This window comes from Eptesicus fuscus, chromosome 14 (assembly GCF_027574615.1).
Source record: "Eptesicus fuscus isolate TK198812 chromosome 14, DD_ASM_mEF_20220401, whole genome shotgun sequence".
In the NCBI taxonomy this organism is placed as follows: Eukaryota; Metazoa; Chordata; class Mammalia; order Chiroptera; family Vespertilionidae; genus Eptesicus; species Eptesicus fuscus.
Genome location: NC_072486.1, coordinates 42,930,197 through 42,949,685, shown reverse-complemented (window position 1 = coordinate 42,949,685; position 19,489 = coordinate 42,930,197). Strand labels below are relative to the sequence as shown.

General features: G+C 41.0%; 1 protein-coding gene across 1 annotated transcript in view; it reads left to right on the top strand.

Moving 5' to 3' along the window:
• NRCAM (neuronal cell adhesion molecule) overlaps positions 1-19,489 on the top strand; it is a 255,637-nt gene that overhangs the window by 196,206 nt on the left and 39,942 nt on the right. The window contains exons 8-13 of the mRNA XM_054726170.1: positions 3,416-3,586; positions 4,091-4,147; positions 5,902-6,013; positions 9,401-9,585; positions 11,018-11,149; positions 18,278-18,421. Coding sequence (XP_054582145.1) covers positions 3,416-3,586; positions 4,091-4,147; positions 5,902-6,013; positions 9,401-9,585; positions 11,018-11,149; positions 18,278-18,421 — 801 coding nt within the window. The remainder of the gene's footprint in view (positions 1-3,415; positions 3,587-4,090; positions 4,148-5,901; positions 6,014-9,400; positions 9,586-11,017; positions 11,150-18,277; positions 18,422-19,489) is intronic.

The following is a 19,489-nucleotide window of genomic DNA, read 5'->3' as shown; positions in this document are numbered from 1 at the left end:
AGAGGGCTTTGGCTTGGCTTTGAATGAAGTAGGAGACATTGAGGGAGTGACTTTACCTGAAACAAAACCAGTAGCAGTAACATCACTTCTGTTCATGCATGGACAATAGCGAGGACAAAGGGAGAGCAGGCCTCCTTGTTTGGAGGCCGCTGCTCTAACCTAGACTTGCTGGTGACTCGGACTCGGGTAGTGGCAGTCCAGTGGGTAACACATGGTCAGATTCTGGATATACTTTGGAGGTAGAACCTCTAGGATTTATTGAGGTTCGGATGGGAGGTATGAGAGAGAGGAATCAAAGAAAACTACAGGACTGAACAACTGGTAAAATGGAATTGTCATGTCATTTCCCAAAATAGCAGAAGCCCGTAGAGGAGAGGAAATCAAGCTGCTTGATTCCCGCCCCCCGCCCCCCCGCCGCCCCGCCACTTTTTGTGTGTGTTTTTGACCCCCAACAGCAGCTAATATTTATTGGATATTTATTAAGTGCCTTTGCTAAGGACTTTGCATGGGTTATCTCCTCAATTTTTTACAACAACCCTATGAAGTATATCTGGTTATTCTTTCTGCTTTTTAGATGAGGAAACCAAAGCACAGAGTCATGAAGTGATAATCCATTAGGCAGTTTAACGTTTGTCCACCTGTCCCTGTCCTTGTGGGACTTTTTTATTGCTCCGCCTCTCCACCCTCCAAAATCTCCTGTACTAATAGGTTAGCATGTTACCTTACAGGTGGGTCCCACATGGTTCTGCTGGGAAACCAGGAAATCAGGACTTTAAACATGAGAGGCCGATGAGACATCCATGGGGAGATGCCCACCCAGCAGGAGTCAGAGCTACATGAGTCAGAAAAAGATTCAGAGCTCCAGTCAGCAGTGTTTGCCTTAGGAGTGTCTTAGCGCCAGGGGCTGGAGAAGAGAAGGGCGGGAGGGAGGGAGTGCAGGTGGTAAAGAGCAACGCCTGGGGGACTGAGACCAGGAGCCCTCCAGGGACCAAGGATTTAGGGAGAAACCAGCAAAATAGATGAGAAGGAGCTGTCACTGTGGTAAGATGAGGGCAGAGAGAGTGGTGAAGGAGGAGTGTTAAGAAGACAGAGCCAGACAGATTAACCAAAGAATTTATACGCATAACCCATGGACACAGACAGTAGTGTGATGAAGGTCCTCGGGAGGGGGCAGGAGCAGGGTGGAGTGGGGGCAAGGCAGGGGATTTCTGTAATACTTTCAACAATAAAGATAATTTTTTAAAAAAGACATAACAATCAACAGTTTCAAATGCTGCTGATAAATCATATAACTTCTGATCTGACTGAGAAATGGCTATTGAATTTGGCAACATGGAGGTTACTATTGACCTTGACAGGAGTCCTTTAGGTGTAATGGTGGCAATGCAAGCGAAATATTTGTTGGGAATATATTTTATTCTCAGTGACATGATTTCTTCTGAAGTCACGTGCTGTACATATTACCAAAGATAAAATTTAGCTGTAACATATAATTTCCATTTTGACTCTTACTTGAAAGCACTCAGAGAAAGTATCATGAAAAATGGAAAATAAACATACACATGAGTAAATGAGCAAACATATTTTTCCCATTATTGCTTTTACTGGTTTTGAAAGAATAAGCAATAAATCAAATGTAAATGTCTGGTGTATGACATTGAGAATAACAGTATCTAAATGTCACTTCCAAGGGAGGCCAGTATTTGGTCCTTGGTTCTTATTGAGAAATGGTGACCTTTTCCCTTAATAAAGATACATGTACATGTATAGTTTCAGAATCATCTGAATAAATAACTAATTTTTTTTCCATATTGCACTGCTCGCTATGTCACCTACATACATTTTAGACTGTTGGCATATCATCTGGATCTTTCAAATAAAATTGCATCTGGAATATGAGAAAAATTCAGATCTGTATAGCATCCTTCTTGCAAGATGACATTATCAAGTTATTCCTATCTGCATACATTTTTTTAAAAAATGTAACACAAAGGAATTCAATGGGCACTTTAATTTGATCTACTGAACCATGTCAAGTAATAAAATCCAGCAGGAGAAACAGAAGAGAATAAATGCATACTTACCTTTGACTCTCTGTATTCACTAAATAACCGTACATTGTTTTTATGAGTTATTTTTAAAACAATTCTTTCCCTAGGGATTAGTGACTCGAAACCATGACTTTACAATCACCAGCCAAATTTGCGTCTTGACCGGGAACTTTGTTAACACGGCTAACCAGCGCTATTTCTGGCTCTGGCTCCACATTTCTCTGCCATGTTTTCTGCCCAAGGGAGCTGCAGGCTTTGCACCCTAAGTTTACCTTTTGTGAAATGTTAGATGGGGCACCTGCTGCAGGAGGAACACAGCGGTGACTCGGACTGGAGAAATCCTCTGGTCCCATACAACCTGGCCCAGGGCCTGGGGTGTGCAGTTTTTCCTAGTTCTTTCGCTTCAGAGCTGAAGAATTCTCCCAGTTTAGACTCTGTGGACTGAGTCAGAAGCTTCAGGATGCATGTTAGCCAGCCCAGTGTAAATTCACGCACAGATCAGTGGTCCCACCTCCCTGCATCCTTCACCAACTTAGAAAAGCTTCCCTTCGTGCCTGAAGCTAGACAGTTCCTCAACTGGACCTGAGAGGAAGTAAATGGTTAAACACGAAGCTGACAGTTGCTGATTTAATTACGGAGCTGCTATGCAGGGCAAGGTGCAGCTTCAGTGCTACCACGGAAGACATGCAGGTGGTAGTCTCTGTCCCCCTGGAACTTGAATTCTGGCACGGGGAGACAGGCAGTAAGCCATGGATATGACACATGAAATATGTTGTATGTTAGAAGGTGCTAAGTAACTCAGCAAAGAAAAAGCAGAGGAGGTGAGGAAGGCTGGGTGAGGCGGGCTGCTGAGGGGCGTGTCTGCAGTATTAAATAGTGTCATTATTGCACCCTATTGTTAATTGCCCTTTTGCTGCCTGATTCTTCAGTTAGACAAGCTCAGACAGGGTAGGGACCCTGTTATGCCCGACACCTGCACAGGGCCTAGTTCACGGTAGGTGCTCTCCCCGTATTTGATGTCTGGCCATTTGTGATGATGAAACCCAGGTTAATATCCTTATAAGCTTCCTTAATGCGTATTCTAAGGCATGTGTGCATATGTGTATATTCAGAGATTAACTAAAATATTAGGAAAGGTCACACAAACTCTTTTTTTTTTTTTTTGGTTTACACTTGCTTAATAAAACACTTCACTGTACAAATCTAATCTCATCTCTGTCCTACTCCAGAGAAATTAGGGTCCACAGGTACAATTGGAGATTTAATAATACATAGAACTAGTGGTAGATACATTTGTCTTGCTAATTTGGAAAGTGGTCGCTTTAATGATAGAATGCTCTGGCTATTTCTCTGCCTTTCCCCAGCCTTTCAAAGACTTCCACAGAGTGAGAGGGTTTCCCAGGGTCTGAATGGAGACCTTTATTTTTCCAATGTTCTCCCAGAGGATTCCCGCGAAGACTATATCTGTTACGCCAGATTTAACCACACTCAAACCATACAGCAGAAGCAACCTATTTCTGTGAAGGTGATTTTAGGTAAGTGTTTAGCTCCCTGCATCTGTCTTTCAATGATGTGTAAAAAATATCAACTGTTCACTACTACTGACTGAAGTAAAGGGATTCAATGATCAGGAAACTACCTGTGAATAGTGACTAAAGTGTTGGCATATGTGTTATAAAGAGCATGCATACAGACCCTAAATACTGTACTTTACAATTTTTGCTGTAATTAACGTTACTGTTTTCCTGATAACTTTGTGAATTCACTTGAAGTTCTGCGCATTTGCGTGTGATTTATGCCCCATGATACCTTTAATGGGCAAACCTACAGCTTCAGTTATATGTTCACATAATGCTGGTTGGGGGTGACTGAGTAAATTAATGAGTTAGTCATGTACAATGGAAAGCACTGTTTTTAGTTGGTAGGGATGGCCCTTGGTCAGCATAAAAGGATGTGTTTGCTTTCGTTGCCCAATATTTTTTCTTGCAATACCTTCTCCCCTACTTTTTACATTCTTCATAATATTCTGTTTATTTCAGTGGATGAATTGAATGACACTATAGCAGCTAATTTGAGTGACACTGAGGTTTATGGTGGTGAGTTATGGTGATTGTAACTGATAATCTCTCCTTCATTGTAGAATTTAGTTCACTAACTTCACCTCCATGGCTATTTAACCTTATTTCTTTATGAAATTCCTAGTTACCACTAGAATAAATGTATGTTTCTTGTGAAATTTAGCTATAAGCTTGCAAACATGCCACTAAAACATTTTCCATGTTGTATGTATAATAATGAAAATTATTATAGCTGTTTTCATGCAAAGAATCATTTCACATAATTCGGAAAAAAATGTTCATGTGTGTTCAGAATTAGATTTTTCATTTTCTGTCTTGTTCATAAATTTTCCTCATGAACTAAATAAGAATTGGCAGGGTGCATTAACCTGCTTGAATACTAACTCTTCAACATCTTAGTAACCTTTAGCAACTAACAGTAAGTGGATTTTGATAGCAAGTTATCACATTTTCCATCTGTTTTCACATGACATTATGAATATTGTATAATTAGCAACAGTATTTCTCAATTTTGTTTAAAACCCAGTCATTATCTTCAGTAGAAGTAATTTTTTACAAAATAGAGCATTTAACTTCATTCTTTCGAAAATAAAAGAATTTGATTTCCTTAAGGGAAATGTGGATCTCAGGTACAGAATTGATCATTGGAAATTATGGATTCTGAATATGGGGTCTTCTTAATTATCTAGAAGGCAGAATTTGTGCTGCATTAATTTTTTACCTTTGAGTATGAAGTAAAAAACATTAAGGTTCTATCAGTCACCAGAATAGACATGCCACAACTCCTGTTTTATTTTATTTTTGTTGTAATATACTCCTGAAAGACATAGGCCTCAAAACCATTCTCAAAGTGATTTCAGAGGAGTAAGATTACCTCTAACTTTAAAATCTTAGAAAAACTATAATTTTACCATATTCAGTTTTTTGAGATCATCAAATAGTTAATGCATTAAAGTTTTTGAAAACTGTAAAGGGCTACAGAATCAGAATATGGTTTGCTTTCTACTTTAAGTTTTTCTGAGAGTTCACCAGAATATAAGACCACATTTAGGCAATATCTCCATAAGAAAGAAGGTGGCCTGTATAAATCTCCCAGAGATCTCTGATTTGAGCCCTCTTTATATTTTCATTGAGGAAACCAGTTTCAATTTCTTTAACTCCATTATTATTCTTAATTTGTAGCCAAATTTGCCAGACCTCTATTAGTAACTTTCTAATTTTGTTTTATGTTGTTTTGTTTTCCATAAACCTTGCAACTTGAGGACTTTGACTTATTAGACATCTATCACAAATTTATCTCCATGATTAATCAATGGTATTGAGTGCAATGTTGTCCCTGGTGGAAACCAGAATGGCCCATCCATAGTCATACCCTCAGAAAAATCTAACATCTTCTAGAAAGTAGACAGTTAATTTTGCTTTGAGCACTAATTTTACATAATGTATAGTTTGAGAACATGATTTTCCTTTCTATGTCTACATTGTGAAAATTTACCTGTACACAAAAAATTCACAAAAATTTTACAAATTAAGAAAATATATGAAAGGAGAATAGTTCTTACCATTAGTGTTTATGCAACCAAAATTGTTTCTATTCCTGGGTTGCTAAGTGAGCAACAGCTATTTGTAAGGCAAAGAGTGTGCATGTGTAGTTTAACAAATTTTACAATGTTAAATAGTTTTGAAAAGGGATTAGATTTTTAGGCAGTGAACTGTGTTTCTAGAAATACATATTCATAACTTTTAATACATATTGATTTTCTCGTTTGCAGCTAAATCAAGTAGAGAGAGGCCACCAACATTTTTAACTCCAGAAGGCAATGCAAGTAACAAAGAGGAATTAAGAGGAAATGTTCTTTCGTTAGAATGCATTGCAGAAGGACTGTGAGTTAATACTTTGTGTCTTGGTATACATTTCTTGTAAAAACAGAATAGATTGGTAGAGAAGTATTAATATCATAGGAAGAGTCATTGTCTTGTATAATTCCATCAAGCATCAAGAAATAGCTGATAATTATTTCCAAAATAGCCCACATAATACCATATTATTAAAACACTAGAGGCCCAGTGCATGGATTCGTGCACCAATGGGTACCTCAGCCTGGCCTGCGCCCTCTCACAATCTGGGACCCCTCAGGGGATACCGGATTGCCAGTTTCGGCCTGATCCCCACAAGCCAGGCTGAGGGACCCACCAGTGCACGAATCTGTGCACCAGGGCCTCTAGTATGCATACAAGATCTTTGGTTAATCTCTTCCCGCCCTTCCCTCTCCTCCTTCCCCTCTAAGATTCATCAGTCTGTTCCATGTTTCCATGCCTGTGCATTGAGCATCTGCCCCCTGTTGGTCAATGCGCATCATAGCTACCAGTCAGATGGTCAGACAGTTGGATGGTTGCTTAGGCTTTTATATATATAGATTTTTAATATAATAGTGTTCCTCATGAAATAAGTATCAGTAATCACCTTATGATTGCTACAATTATAATTAGGGTGTATTATTTTGCCACTGTGTGTAACAAACCACCTCAAAACGTAGTGGTTTAAAAACAGTAGCTATTTTTCTGCAGGTCTGTAGGGAGGTTGTACTAGAATGGGCTAATCCAGCTAATTTAGGTTGAGCCTGCTCATGTGTCTGCTAGGTGGCTAAGCTATGGGTTCACAGTTCGGAGGGTGTAGTGCTGGCTGTCAGCTGCACAGCTGAGCTCTTGGCCTTGAATTTCTCACATTCCTCTAGCGGCCCAGCCCAGGCTAATTCTTCTAACATTAAAAGCACGCACAGCTTTTTAGGGTCTAGCCTCGAAACTAGCACACTGTTCCTTGCACTGTTTCCTACTGTAAAGTCACAAGCCCAGCTTCTTTCCAAATGTCTCGTCAAAATTGATGTCACCCCTAGAACTTATGTGCCCTTGACAGGAGTTGCAGGAAGGCCTCGCTCAGATATAAGAACAACTGTTACATTAGGTACACATTAGAGACAAGCTTCTACCTAGTTCCTTCTGATAAATGGCATAGAGCAAGTACAATTGATATGGGTGCATATGCTGAAAGCATTGAATAGATTCTCAGAAACATGTTGTGATCACATGTTTGAACTGTGCTTCCCCTGACTGGTAACTCAGCAGTCTCACCTTCCTTCCCAGAATCGGCCTTCAGGAATGACTTTATGGCTGGAGACACATGGAGGCCTCTGCTGGCCGTGGCAGGAAAGCACACTACACACTACTCAGATTCTCAAGCACCTGAAAACTAGCAAAGCCCTCATTTAAAGATACATTAAGTATATATCTTTCCCAGTAGAATAAAAACAAACAAACAAACAAACAAACAAAAAACCCTTGCAATTTTCTTCAACGTTGTGTTAAAAAGTGGTTTAATCTACCAACCTTCAACCTTTTGGGAGTAGATGTACCCGTTCTCACAATTTAGTGATTCCCCTTCCCACAAGTGATATACTACATAAAAATGTAAAATATGGCTGGTATTTGGAAATTGCCTCAAACTTCCAAAATTTATTTTAAAGCTTGGAATGCTGTAAAACTAAGATTGGAGCTCTATCACTTACAAATCCATAAACATGAGACTCATAGAATAAAAGTATTTCTAATTCCTAACACCTGCTCAGTGGAGTAGCAGGCCTCCAGAGCAGTTCATGACGCAGCTAAGCTGTGATCTCATGCTTCTACCACCACTGCCCTCTCACCTCCAGATCATAGGAGATGCAAATTAATCCGACTGTAAGGAAACACCATAGTGTGCTATCTGATTCCACATGTGTATGGTAGCTTCAGCTTTTCAAAATGATTTCACATTTTTGCTTTTTATATTCACATCATGTCTTATTTTAGAAGCCATTTCATCAAATATATGTGTTCAATTATTTTTGTTCAACCAAAAAAACCAAAATCAATTTTTAAAATAGTTAATCCCACTTGTATTTCTAATGACAAATATTGTGACCTTCCTGAGAGCCTGGATCATTCTTTCTTTATCTTTATCTTCCCAACACACAACTCAGTGCTTTGTCTCTAGTTCCATGCCTGTAAATGTTAGTGTCCAGTGGATTTTTTATTTTACCCTCATGAAAACCTTCTAAAGCCACTTGATCAAGTCAGGCATTATTATCCCCAGTAAGGCAACCAAGGAAACTGAAGCCCAAAGAGGTCAGGGAGCCAAGGTCAGAGAACAATTTAGGGACAGGGCTGAACTTGAAAGCAGATATTTAACTCTCAGCCTGTGTTCTGGCTTTTCATCGGTCTCTATATTTCATAATTGAATAAGAAACACTGTGAGAAATGGTGTAATACATGAGTTTAATCTCTTCTTGTCAATTGGTATAATATTTTAAAATATCTATATATATATATAAAAGCCTAAGTGACCATTACGACCAGACGACTGGATAATCGGCCGGTAGCTATGATGCGCACTGACCACCAGCGGGTAGACGCTCAATGCAGGAGCTGCCCCCTGGTGGTCAGTGCACTCCCACAGCCAACCTCCCGTGGCCAGCCAACCTCCCATGGTCCCTCTCCCTGGCTGGCTGGCCAACCTCCTGTGGTCCCTCCCCCGAGCTGGCCAGCACCAATCGGGACTGGGCGAGACAGACCCCAATTAGCCCTGATCGCCAGCCAAGCCAAGGGAGCCCACCCGTGCACAAATTCGTGCACCGGGCCTCTAATAAATAATAATGAAATTAAGGAAAGAGCACCATCTCTCTAATTACTTCATTTACATTACCAGATAGCCTGGTTTGAAATAAAAATGCTCTTTCATTTGATGTGGAAATGTGTGTAAAAAAAATTCCTGGGCATGACTATGTGTATCATCTCTTTCTCTGTGCATCTTTAACTCTAGCTGATAAAAAAAAAAATCTAACTCAGTATCATTAATTTCATGGTAATTCTTTTGATTGGCATAGTACCTTCATGTAAAATTTTCCAAGAGTGCCTCATTGATGAGAACTTGGAAGAAAACATTTAGGTCCCGTCAGTAAAGTAACTCGTGCTGGCATACTCACCGCACCACTGCAGTCAACGTTTATGGTGTGCCACAAAGTAGCATAATTCTGCTTAGTTGAAAATGGTAGATGATAGCCTTAAACATAAGGTTCTGAGCATTACTTATAAAAGTGTGATGCTAGTTAAAGTACCTGTATATTTCTCATTAACTTTATATAAAGTATTTGTTATAAACTTACATGAAAATTCACCCTCAAAAGCAGGTAGGTCAACTTCTTTTTTTGTATCATCATCCTTTATTTATCTTATCAGGCCTACGCCAATTATTTACTGGATAAAAGAAGATGGAACACTACCCATCAACCGGACATTTTACAGGAACTTTCAGAAAACTCTGCAGATCATTCAGGTTTCAGAAGCAGACTCGGGAAAGTACCAGTGTATAGCCAAAAATGCGTTAGGAGTCGTCCATCACACCATTTCTGTCACAGTAAAAGGTACATATCATTGTTTAAAATGTATTGCTCTTGCATTCATGAGAGGCCCTAAATCTTCAATTCGCATGCCTCCCATTATATTCTTCAATAATAATAAACGTAAATTTATATCAACATTCATGATACTGTGAATCTCTTCTCATTGCTATTTATACTTATAGTGCATCTAAATAAGATTTAAAATAGCTTCCTCAAATCTTCCTTACAAAAGAATCCCAATTATAAATGTAGAAAGAATTAAGGAAATGGAAAATCGCCATTAGAATCCCTCCGTTATAATTGCTGCAGGCAAGAGCCAGTGATGAATGCTAAAATTAGTGGATGAAACCTTAAGGAGAAAGAGGATATTTGTATAGCCTCAAAGTACCTGTATTTATCCCGCCACAAAAGAAAATAATTTACTGAGGCAGTTTAAATAGATGCCTTCACATTCTTTATACTCCTCCCTTAAGGAGGTGGAGCTTATAGTCCCTCCTCTTGAATGTGGGCTGAACTTAGTGCCCCACTAAGTAAACAGAGAATGGAAAGCAGGAAAATACTAACTTTACAGTGGAGAAACCTGGCAAACATCACCTTAACCAAGAGATCAAGATTAACACAACCAGAAATATGTTGATACCACGTGCTCCCTGATATGATGTAATCAGAAGATCCATCACCCAAAACCTGAGTCGAATTGTGAGAAAACAGACAAATCCAAGTCGAAAGGCATTCTACAAAATAACTGATCAGTGTTCTTCAAAAGTCTAAAGGTCATGAAAGACACAAAAGACCAAGAAATTCTCAGATTGGAGGAAACTAAGGAAATATGACAAGTAAATGCAATGTGGTGTCCAGGGTGCTGGGACAGAAATAAGACCGTGGAAAACTGGGGAAGTTCTAATGAAGTGTGTTGTTAGTTAATGGCGCTGTACCAATGTTAATTTCTTGTTTTGATAAGTGTACCATGGTTATATAAGATATTAACATTAGAGAAGGCTGGGTGAAGGGCTTGTGGGAACACTACATGTTAACTTTGCAACTTTTCACAATTGCAAAGTTTTAAAAATAGCTTCCTAATTTTATAATGACATATTTTCTGTGAGGCTCAGAATTTTAATTCATGTTTTCAGTCCTATCTGTGCCTGTAAATTGCTCTACACCCTTGGATAAATCTGTGGCCTGTTTGATGTATGGTTAATTACAGTAAAATGGATGGTAATTATATCAAAAAGGTTTAGAAGTAATACATAGATATCAGTGAGTCTCTTTAAACATTCTTTTGAAAATCTGAAGTATTATTTGAAGCATCACTTATAAATCTATTCACTCTAAAAAATAAAATTAACAAATGTTTTACAAAATGCTATTTAATAAAATAGTTCATTATACCTAATTTGCTAGAATACTTATTTGACTCAAATTTTTGTGTTTTTTTCTTTCCTCAATCAAGCGGCTCCATACTGGATCATGGCACCTCAAAATCTTGTGCTGTCCCCAGGAGAGGACGGGTCCCTGATCTGCAGAGCTAACGGCAACCCCAAACCCAGAATTAGCTGGTTATCGAATGGAGTCCCAATAGAAAGTAAGTTTCCTTGACTGGCTCCAGTGGTGGTGTATTTTCAGGGCATAGGTACATCTCAGCAGGGAACAAATAGTGATAAAATAATTTGGGTTAAGGAAGTCATGTATAAGGCAAACAGATACCAAATTACCTTCATATTTTTAATTTACCACCTTTAGATATTTATTATGATGGAATATTTGTACTATAATGGCATGTGTTGATTGGGACTTGGGGAATATTTCCTTTATTGTTGTTTTTACACACATCATAGGAAGAAGGGCAGGATCAGAAATAAACATCACTGAGAAGCTCAGATTATCTTCTTTGTTCAGAATGTGAAGTGGTTTACAGAAACATCATAAGAGTCAGAGGAGGTGGGTGGGGAGGCTTGGGAATAGAGCCAGTGGCTAGAAGAATAAGAACCATAGCTGTCTTAATTTAACGAGTTTTTATTCCTAAATATAGCCCAGGCTTCCGAGGTCCCTATTCCACTTAATAGCCAAAGAACACACCTCTCACCCTGGCCAGTGCAGGACACTCAATCTTGACCAGTTTCCCTTCCCGGGGATCGCGGAGATCATCCTTGAGCAGTTCTTACACAGTCCTGGCTGCAGCTGTCACCTCTCCTGGCACTTTCCCTGGACCACTCCCGAAGTTTTTCTCAGCCAACTGGTCCAGGCTGCCATTCTGCTGCCTTGAACAGACCCTCAAGTGTGGCCACAGGCCCTTCCATTAATTTCCTAAATCATAGCAAACACCAGTTTTACAAAACTTTGGTAAAGGCTTGAGGATAGAAGGGGATTGTAGCGAAGGAAAAGAAAATTGAAAACAAATATTGCACCTCTCTGCCCCCCATCCCGAGCCACGGCATCCACAGAGAGCCCACCGAGACTCCCTTTTCTCAACCCCACCCACCACCACTGCCACCCACCAGAGAATCTGGGAACATTTCCTCTTCTTGGAGTTCAGACCTTCCCTTAGACCCAGACAAAGAGAAAATCTGTTTCTTTTTAAAGCCCAGGCTCAGGGAGCCAGGGAATGCTGCTTGGCCACCAGAATGCGATAGTGAACAGGGGACATTGAGATGGAGGTAGGTCAGTGACACAAGAGCACGGGAGATTAAATTATGAAGCTGATCTTTCTTCCTGATTCGCTCAACTTAGTGTCATTCCAAACCCAGGACAGGCAGTGCCTCTCAGGGAACCTTGTAACCCTAGTTGTATTAAGAGCTTTGAAATGCACTCATGGACATTCCTCTTTAAATGAAATGTTTTGGGGAAGGATCAACCGTGAAAGGCCTGCTTTGGATGGGGAGGTTGGCTCAAAGCAGAGTAGTCCCAGGAGATAAGGTAGGGCAGTGATGGGCAACCTTTTGAGCTTGGTGTGTCAAACTTCGCCAAAAAACTGAGCATAACTCGGGTAGTGTGTCACTTTGAGGAAAAAACTAACTCCAAGACTCTAGTCGCAAATGTTTCATCCTCAGGAGCAGCAAATGTTTCATCCTCGACATGCGGCCACGTGTCATCAGAAATGGCCACGCGTGTCAGTGATGACACGCGTGTCATAGGTTCGCCATCACTGAGGTAGGGCCTTCTACTATAACCCCAAATTATCTGATTAGGTCCAGAGGAGAAAGAGGACAAAAATCTGTCAAGTCATGTTCCATATGAGTTCATTTCTTCCATCTCAAAAGTATTTAAGTCCCCACTGGAAGGAAAACAGGCGGTTGAGCGAAGGTGGGATCAGAATTCCACAATGCCTACAGATCCAGGGTTCCTGACCTCTGCTGTGCCTCTGAGAAATCACTCTGGGGGATAAGCAAGGAGAGAAACACCATGGCATGGCAGCAGACAGGATTCTGGCCCTCCAGGCTGTCCCATGGTGCCAGGAGCAGGTGCCATATGTTTACACCACAGTGATATGAAGCATCCCTACAAGGTGTCTCTCTCCACAGTTGGTGGCCAAACTAAACGTGTAAAGATTGCTTTTTGGAATCTCATAACTAAAAGGCAAAGAGCTGAGTCACCTGGTGGGGCCCCTCATAGCTCTCTGCAGGATGATACTGCAGGCTCACTGCTCTTCTCTGCTCCCATCCTCAGCATCTGGACCAGCTACTGAGTTCAAAGTCAACCTACATGTCCCACCTTGTGTTGACCTACCCTGATACAATACAAGGAGTAAATGGGGAAGAAAACTGTCAAAAATTCATGGAATTTCAAGGAGCTTTGTGCTTCTCCAACTGTACTGGCTGCCCTCTGAATTTAGAGGCTCCTAAGCAGAATTGCCTTTGAGGTTTGGGACTGTTCTGGAAACAGGGGCCTGGGACTTGTTTCTCATCTGCAGTTTGCTGAATGGTGCACCCCCACCGCTGCATCCAGCAATGATGGGTCCTGGGGAAAGGTTGGCAGAGAGGCAGGGGTAGGCAAGAGAGAGCAAAGTCTGCTGCAGTATACAGTGGCTCACAATAGGCATGGTAGGCATTTCTAACCTTCAAGGGGACCTAGACTGTGCCTCATAAGTTTGCTGGGAGCACAAGCTGATTTGCTGACAATACCTTTCACCAAAGAGGCTGCAGAAACCTTGGGTAGACCAGCTGCCGCGGGTGAGGGGTAGGGGACAGCTGCGCCCCTGCAGCATTATCATGCAGGGAGCTGCGTAGCATCTCTGCCCGGTGCCTGGAGTCCCCACCAGGTGCCACACAGCAGAGGCACTACCAGGGGACCAGACTCCCAGATACACAGCCTCCCCATACCTCCTGGCTTGTAGGCAGTCACCCAAGGACATTGACACTCCTCCTACCTCTGCAGGCCCTGGCTGCCAAGTGCACATAAATACTGTGAAGGAGAAGCAGGATCGGGGAGAGAGAGGGGGGGAGGGGTTGCTAGCAAAATAGTGTTATTGATTTGTGACTGTGCATTTCAGACCTGGGACCTGTTTTACAAAACTGGGAGAATTAACTCAAAAACTGTCTGGGATCTAATCTCAATGTCTTCCAAAGCTCTGTCCCCCCAGACTGGCCAGGTTACTTTAAACTTTTCTTGTAGCAAAAAAAGAGACTTCATGAAATATGGAATTTTCCCCAAATCACCTAAAATATTCTTTAAACAACCTACAGAGGTCAGGAGAAAGAACACAGCTGCAGAGAGCTTTAATTTTATCATGTGACCTGCAGTGTCTGGGAAGGTGTGGAAGTAGAACCCAGGGCCAGAAAGAAAATGTCCAAGGCCAAGGTCATGGGCACCAAAGTCCCTGTCCCTGTCCCTGTCCTAGGAGGCAGAGGGAGAGCCTAACACTTGTAGATCTGTAACCGTGTTCCATGTGAGTTGTGGTCAATCTCAGATTCTTCCGCATGGAGCATATATAACATCACACCACCATTATGTCAAAAGGTTTCTTTTCTCTAAGACATGAGGAGGGCAAGGAATGAAGAGAGAGAGAATGCATAGACCTCCTTCCACAACTACATATATTACTGACATTGCAGGGAGAGATTGGAAACCAGCAAGATATGATAAGCAGCCAAGGGAATGGAGGAAGGGACCAGGATATTCCCAAGGTTCCACCAATCTTCTTCCTTTTCTCAAAAGTAAAATCCTTCTAGTGGATGAAATAAGTAATTGAAGGGGAAAATTCACCTCTTCACCTAGAGACTTGGTCTACATTATTCCCAAATGTTCAGATTTCTGGAGATGTTTATGAAGCAGACTAACTCAGAAAACCTGAGCATTGATCTCATGGTAAACAAACCATTAAGTGCTCCAGTCTCGAGTGCATGTGATAGCTCATTAATCTATCTTTCCAAAGTTCTTTTTAAAATAAAAGTATGCAATAGACATACAATATTTTTAAAATTAATAATGTTCTATACATGTAAGGTGACACTCCTTCTCATTATCTAAATGTTGGAAGCATTTATATATAGTTCAGGCAGTCATGTCAGGAGAGTTAGATAAAAGAAAGTATTATTGGAAGGCTATCACCCCAGTTCGGAGCCTTACCTTTGGGGCTTTAAGTTATACGCAGTGATTCTATGCTCTTAAATTTCTTCCTCCAATGTTCATTATTAGCAAATGAAATTAATTATTTCTAGAATCAATTATTATTCCTTTGGATAACTTAGCTTTGCTCTGGAGAGCTACTCCCACCCAGTAGCCAGCACAGAGTCCAAAGGCTTCATTCAGATATCTCTGTACAGTTTCATTCTTTGTCCAAATACCAGCTGAGCCACGGACGGGCAGTTCCTGGGTTTGTTTGCGTTTCATTAGTAAGTGCTTAAGGAAAATGTAGACCAAGCCCCATGGAGCGAGACCTGCTTGTTCACTACTCTTACCTAAAGGGTTTATTTTATTCCTGAATACCTTGCCAAAAATATTCAAAGAGTGCTCCATTTAGCAGAAATAAGGCACAGACAGCTGGATGCCTTTCATGTAAAGAATAGCATCAAAAGGTGCAACTGGGCGGCATAAAAACTTTTCAAAACGGTTTATTTTATGATGTGACTAATGAGTCCCCACTGGAGGAAGACTGTCCTGCTGCCTTTGTGCATTGAGCTGGTCTTCCGTGTTCATGGTGCTGTAACCTTTTTTATTGTGGTTAAAAAAAACCCACATGATATAAAATTTACCATTTTTAAGTGTACAGTCCAGTAGTGTTAAATATATTCACATTATTGTGAAAGAGACGTCCAGAACTTTTTCATCTTGCAAAACTGGAACTCTATACCATTAAACAACACAGGGTGGTGTGACTTCTAAAAGCACAACATACTCAAGGAATTCGAGGAGCTCTTCTCACTTAGTCTGCCACCCATCCAGATAGATAAGGCCCAGAGTCTCCGTGGGCCTCATCACTGTCACATGCCTGTCACTCACTCCCGGCCCTCCACTGAGTGGCATGTCCATGGAGGTACAGTCCGAATGGACATGTAGGGGCACCGAGAGTCCCCTGAGGAATCCCAACAGTGAGTGCCCAAGTGCTGGGTCCAGATTTGTTATTCAGCTCTGCTCCAGCACGCCTTGCTGAGGCAGTGGATGGGCATCACTGAGAGCGTGTGAGTCAGAAAGATCCTGATGATACTATACTTGGATCAGGAACAAGGAACACAGCTGCCCTGAGGTATACTGCATTCTCAGGGTCCCTGGATGCCTGGTCACAGCTGTAGTTCACTTCCTACATCACTGTGACATTTCTGTTCTCTCCTGTCATTTATTGATAAAACTTGTACCCTGTTAAAGGAGTTGGAACTTGTTATTGTCTTCTGGTTAGAAGAACGTGTTTCCTAAGGCGATTTTTAAAATATCAGACTTATAAACAGCAGATCTGAGCTAAGAAGCTGACTCACTAGTTGAACCTGATCACTAGTTGAACTAACTGGAGTATCCTATCTAATAAAGAGGGAATATGTAATTGATACTCACGCCATAGCAAAGATGGTGGCGCCCACAGCCAATAAGGAGGGAATATGCTAATTGACTGCCATGCCTTCAAAGATGGCAGTGCCCACAGCCACAAGATGGCGGTGCCCAGTCCCCTCAGCCCCGCTGGGGTGGCAGGCACGCGCCAAGGCCAGGCCAACCCCCAGGCAGGCCTGGCCACTCCGCACGCCTGCCTCCGGAGTCCCCCAGTCCACTCAGCCCCCCAGCCGCCCAGGGCCAACCCGAGGCACAGGCAAGCCTCGGATGTTGGCTGCCCAGCCGCCCAGGGCCGCCCGAGGCTCAGGTAACCAGGGCTGGCCGAGGCTTGTGTTGCTGGCAGTGGCAGCAGCAGAGGTGTGATGGGGCATCACCTTCCCCTGATCGCCAGGTTGCCTCCCACCTCTGAGGGCTCCTGGACTGTGAGAAGGGGCAGGCCGGGCTGAGGGACCACCCCCCCCTCCAGTGCATGAATTTTCATGCACTGGGCCTCTAGTTTAAGATAATTTCATAAATTATCTATTGATTGTGATCTGAGTGTTGAACATCTACATACAAATCTGTATGATAGTAAATTTGTGTGGTTTTAAGCCACTAAGTTTGTAATAATTTGTGATAGCAGCAGTAGAAAACTAATGCAGAAAGCATGAGCACATTGAATATGTGTGATAAAACAAAGATTAATAACTATATTTTGGCTTCTATTAAAGTGAGTTAATCACAAATTAACCCAATATTTGAAATTTTAAAGCCATAAAGGAGTCTGAATGCAGTGATAATCATGTCTTAGATGCACATTCCATTTCCTGTCATCAAAGGGAAAAAATGATGTGAAGAATGAAAGCAAAGTCTACTTAAGTGGCTCAAGTTGCAAGAGCAGTTGAAAGAAAGGCTGCTGTGACTCAGTTTTGCTTTGGATCAGCATGCTGAGGCAGATGCCTGTTAGCCCTTTTAGTGTCCTTTTAAAGCAATGGAAGGTCCCCGCCTAGGCTTTAGCATTCACACGAAGGGATTTATCTCAGGAATGCAGCACCTCCAAATTGTTGGGCATGCCCTGGACATAATTCTCACATATTACATTACCCGACCAGTGCCATTCCACGTCAGTAAGGATCAGTCCTGGTCTTAACATTTTTTTAAGTACTTGAGAGGTTTAGCTGAAAATACCACCTTTCAAAGAAATTTTACACAATGTATTTCTATGCTAGCCTCAGGAATTTCCAAAACAGGAAAAGAAGGATTTCACATTTGATTATTATTTATTTATTTATTTATTTATTTATTTATTTATTTATTATCTAGTTATTTCAAAAAGAGGCTCTTAAAAGACAGATTTGGATGAGCTAGAGGGTTCCTATATTGTTTTTGACTAGCTTTTGCTGTCTCCTCTTAATAATTAACCATGATTTCTTTGTGAACAAGGAAATGTTTTCCTAAATTTGTATTACAGTTTTCACCTAATTTGTGCTTTTCTGTTCCTGCATCTCTCAAAATAATGTTCAGTCAATCCACTTAAAACTAAGTGAATATCCAGCATACACCCATGCTAAGTGATAACTCAATTCTGAGGAAGGAAAATTGTGGCTTCTGCCTCAGTTCTTGATCTTGTCCTTCATACTGGATATACCTAGATCAGTCTGTATTTGTTCTGCTTACTATAATGTAGACCTCAAGCTTTATATCTTCTCAGCAAAGAGGAATAAATGTATACTTTTTTATTTTTACACCCAAACAGTTGCCCCTGATGACCCCAGCAGAAAAATAAGTGGAGATACCATTATTTTTTCAAGTGTTCAAGAACGATCCAGTGCCGTGTATCAGTGCAATGCCTCTAATGAATATGGATATTTATTGGGAAATGCATTTGTAAATGTGCTGGGTAAGCTCTTCCTCTATTGAAGAGATGGCAGATTAAATTAAGGACTTCTGTGATTTTCCAATCATTCAGCAAAAATGCACTGAGCAGCTACTATGTGCAATGCTTGGTTCTTGGAGCTAACAGAGATAAAGAAAGATGAATAAGATACAAACCTTGCTCTAAAGGGTATTACAGTCTACTCTTGATGTTCTTTCATAACACAGTGTTTATCATGGGATATTCTTCATTGTACAAATAACCAAATAGTCAGGCTGCTCTGTTCACAGATGGTTAGACCAAGTATCAAACCCCTTAATAGGAAAATGGCATTGCGTTGCCATTAGTAACAGAATGTTACTGCTGTTCCATTCTAGAAACTGACAACTTGAGTAATAGTTCTGATTTTTTTAAATAAGTCATTAAGCATAACAGTTGGCCTCTTTCCAAGTCACAAGTGTGCATTTATTAATTCATAGTAATACATTTCGAAAACTACGACATATTCAAACATATTCTGAAGAGGTTGGTTTATGTAAACATTATTTTCCTTGTAATGGACAAAACTACCAAAATACCAAAGTTGTTAAAAGTTTACATGAGAATTGTTTTCATAGTACCAGGGAATTGTACTTCAATTCTTTAAGTGTGGCACCCTCCCTTTCACACAAAATTAAAGTTAGGAAGCCAACCAATACTTGATATTGTCCCTTTGTGCTTGAAGTGGAGGTCAGTAAATCAAAGGAAGAGCTGAGCAGCTGAGATATTGGTGGATGTTTAGGAAGCAGCTCGGATCTCTGGTTCTGTTTTTTAATCACCAGCACTGTGCTCTTCTCTGCCGGCTCTGCTCCCACCCACCCACCCCCACTATATCTCAGGGCTTATGATGGGCCAGTCACTCAACAAAAATGTGCTTCGTCATGATTTTTGTGCCAGACATGTGCTAGTTCCTGGGGAAAACTAGCACATTCCCTACCTTCAAGGGACGCACAGTGTAGTAGAAGATATAGATAAATCAATCAATTATTAAAATCCTATGCCTGGTAATATGTGGGGCATGAGGCAGAGGGAGAAGACTTATTTTTCCTCCTT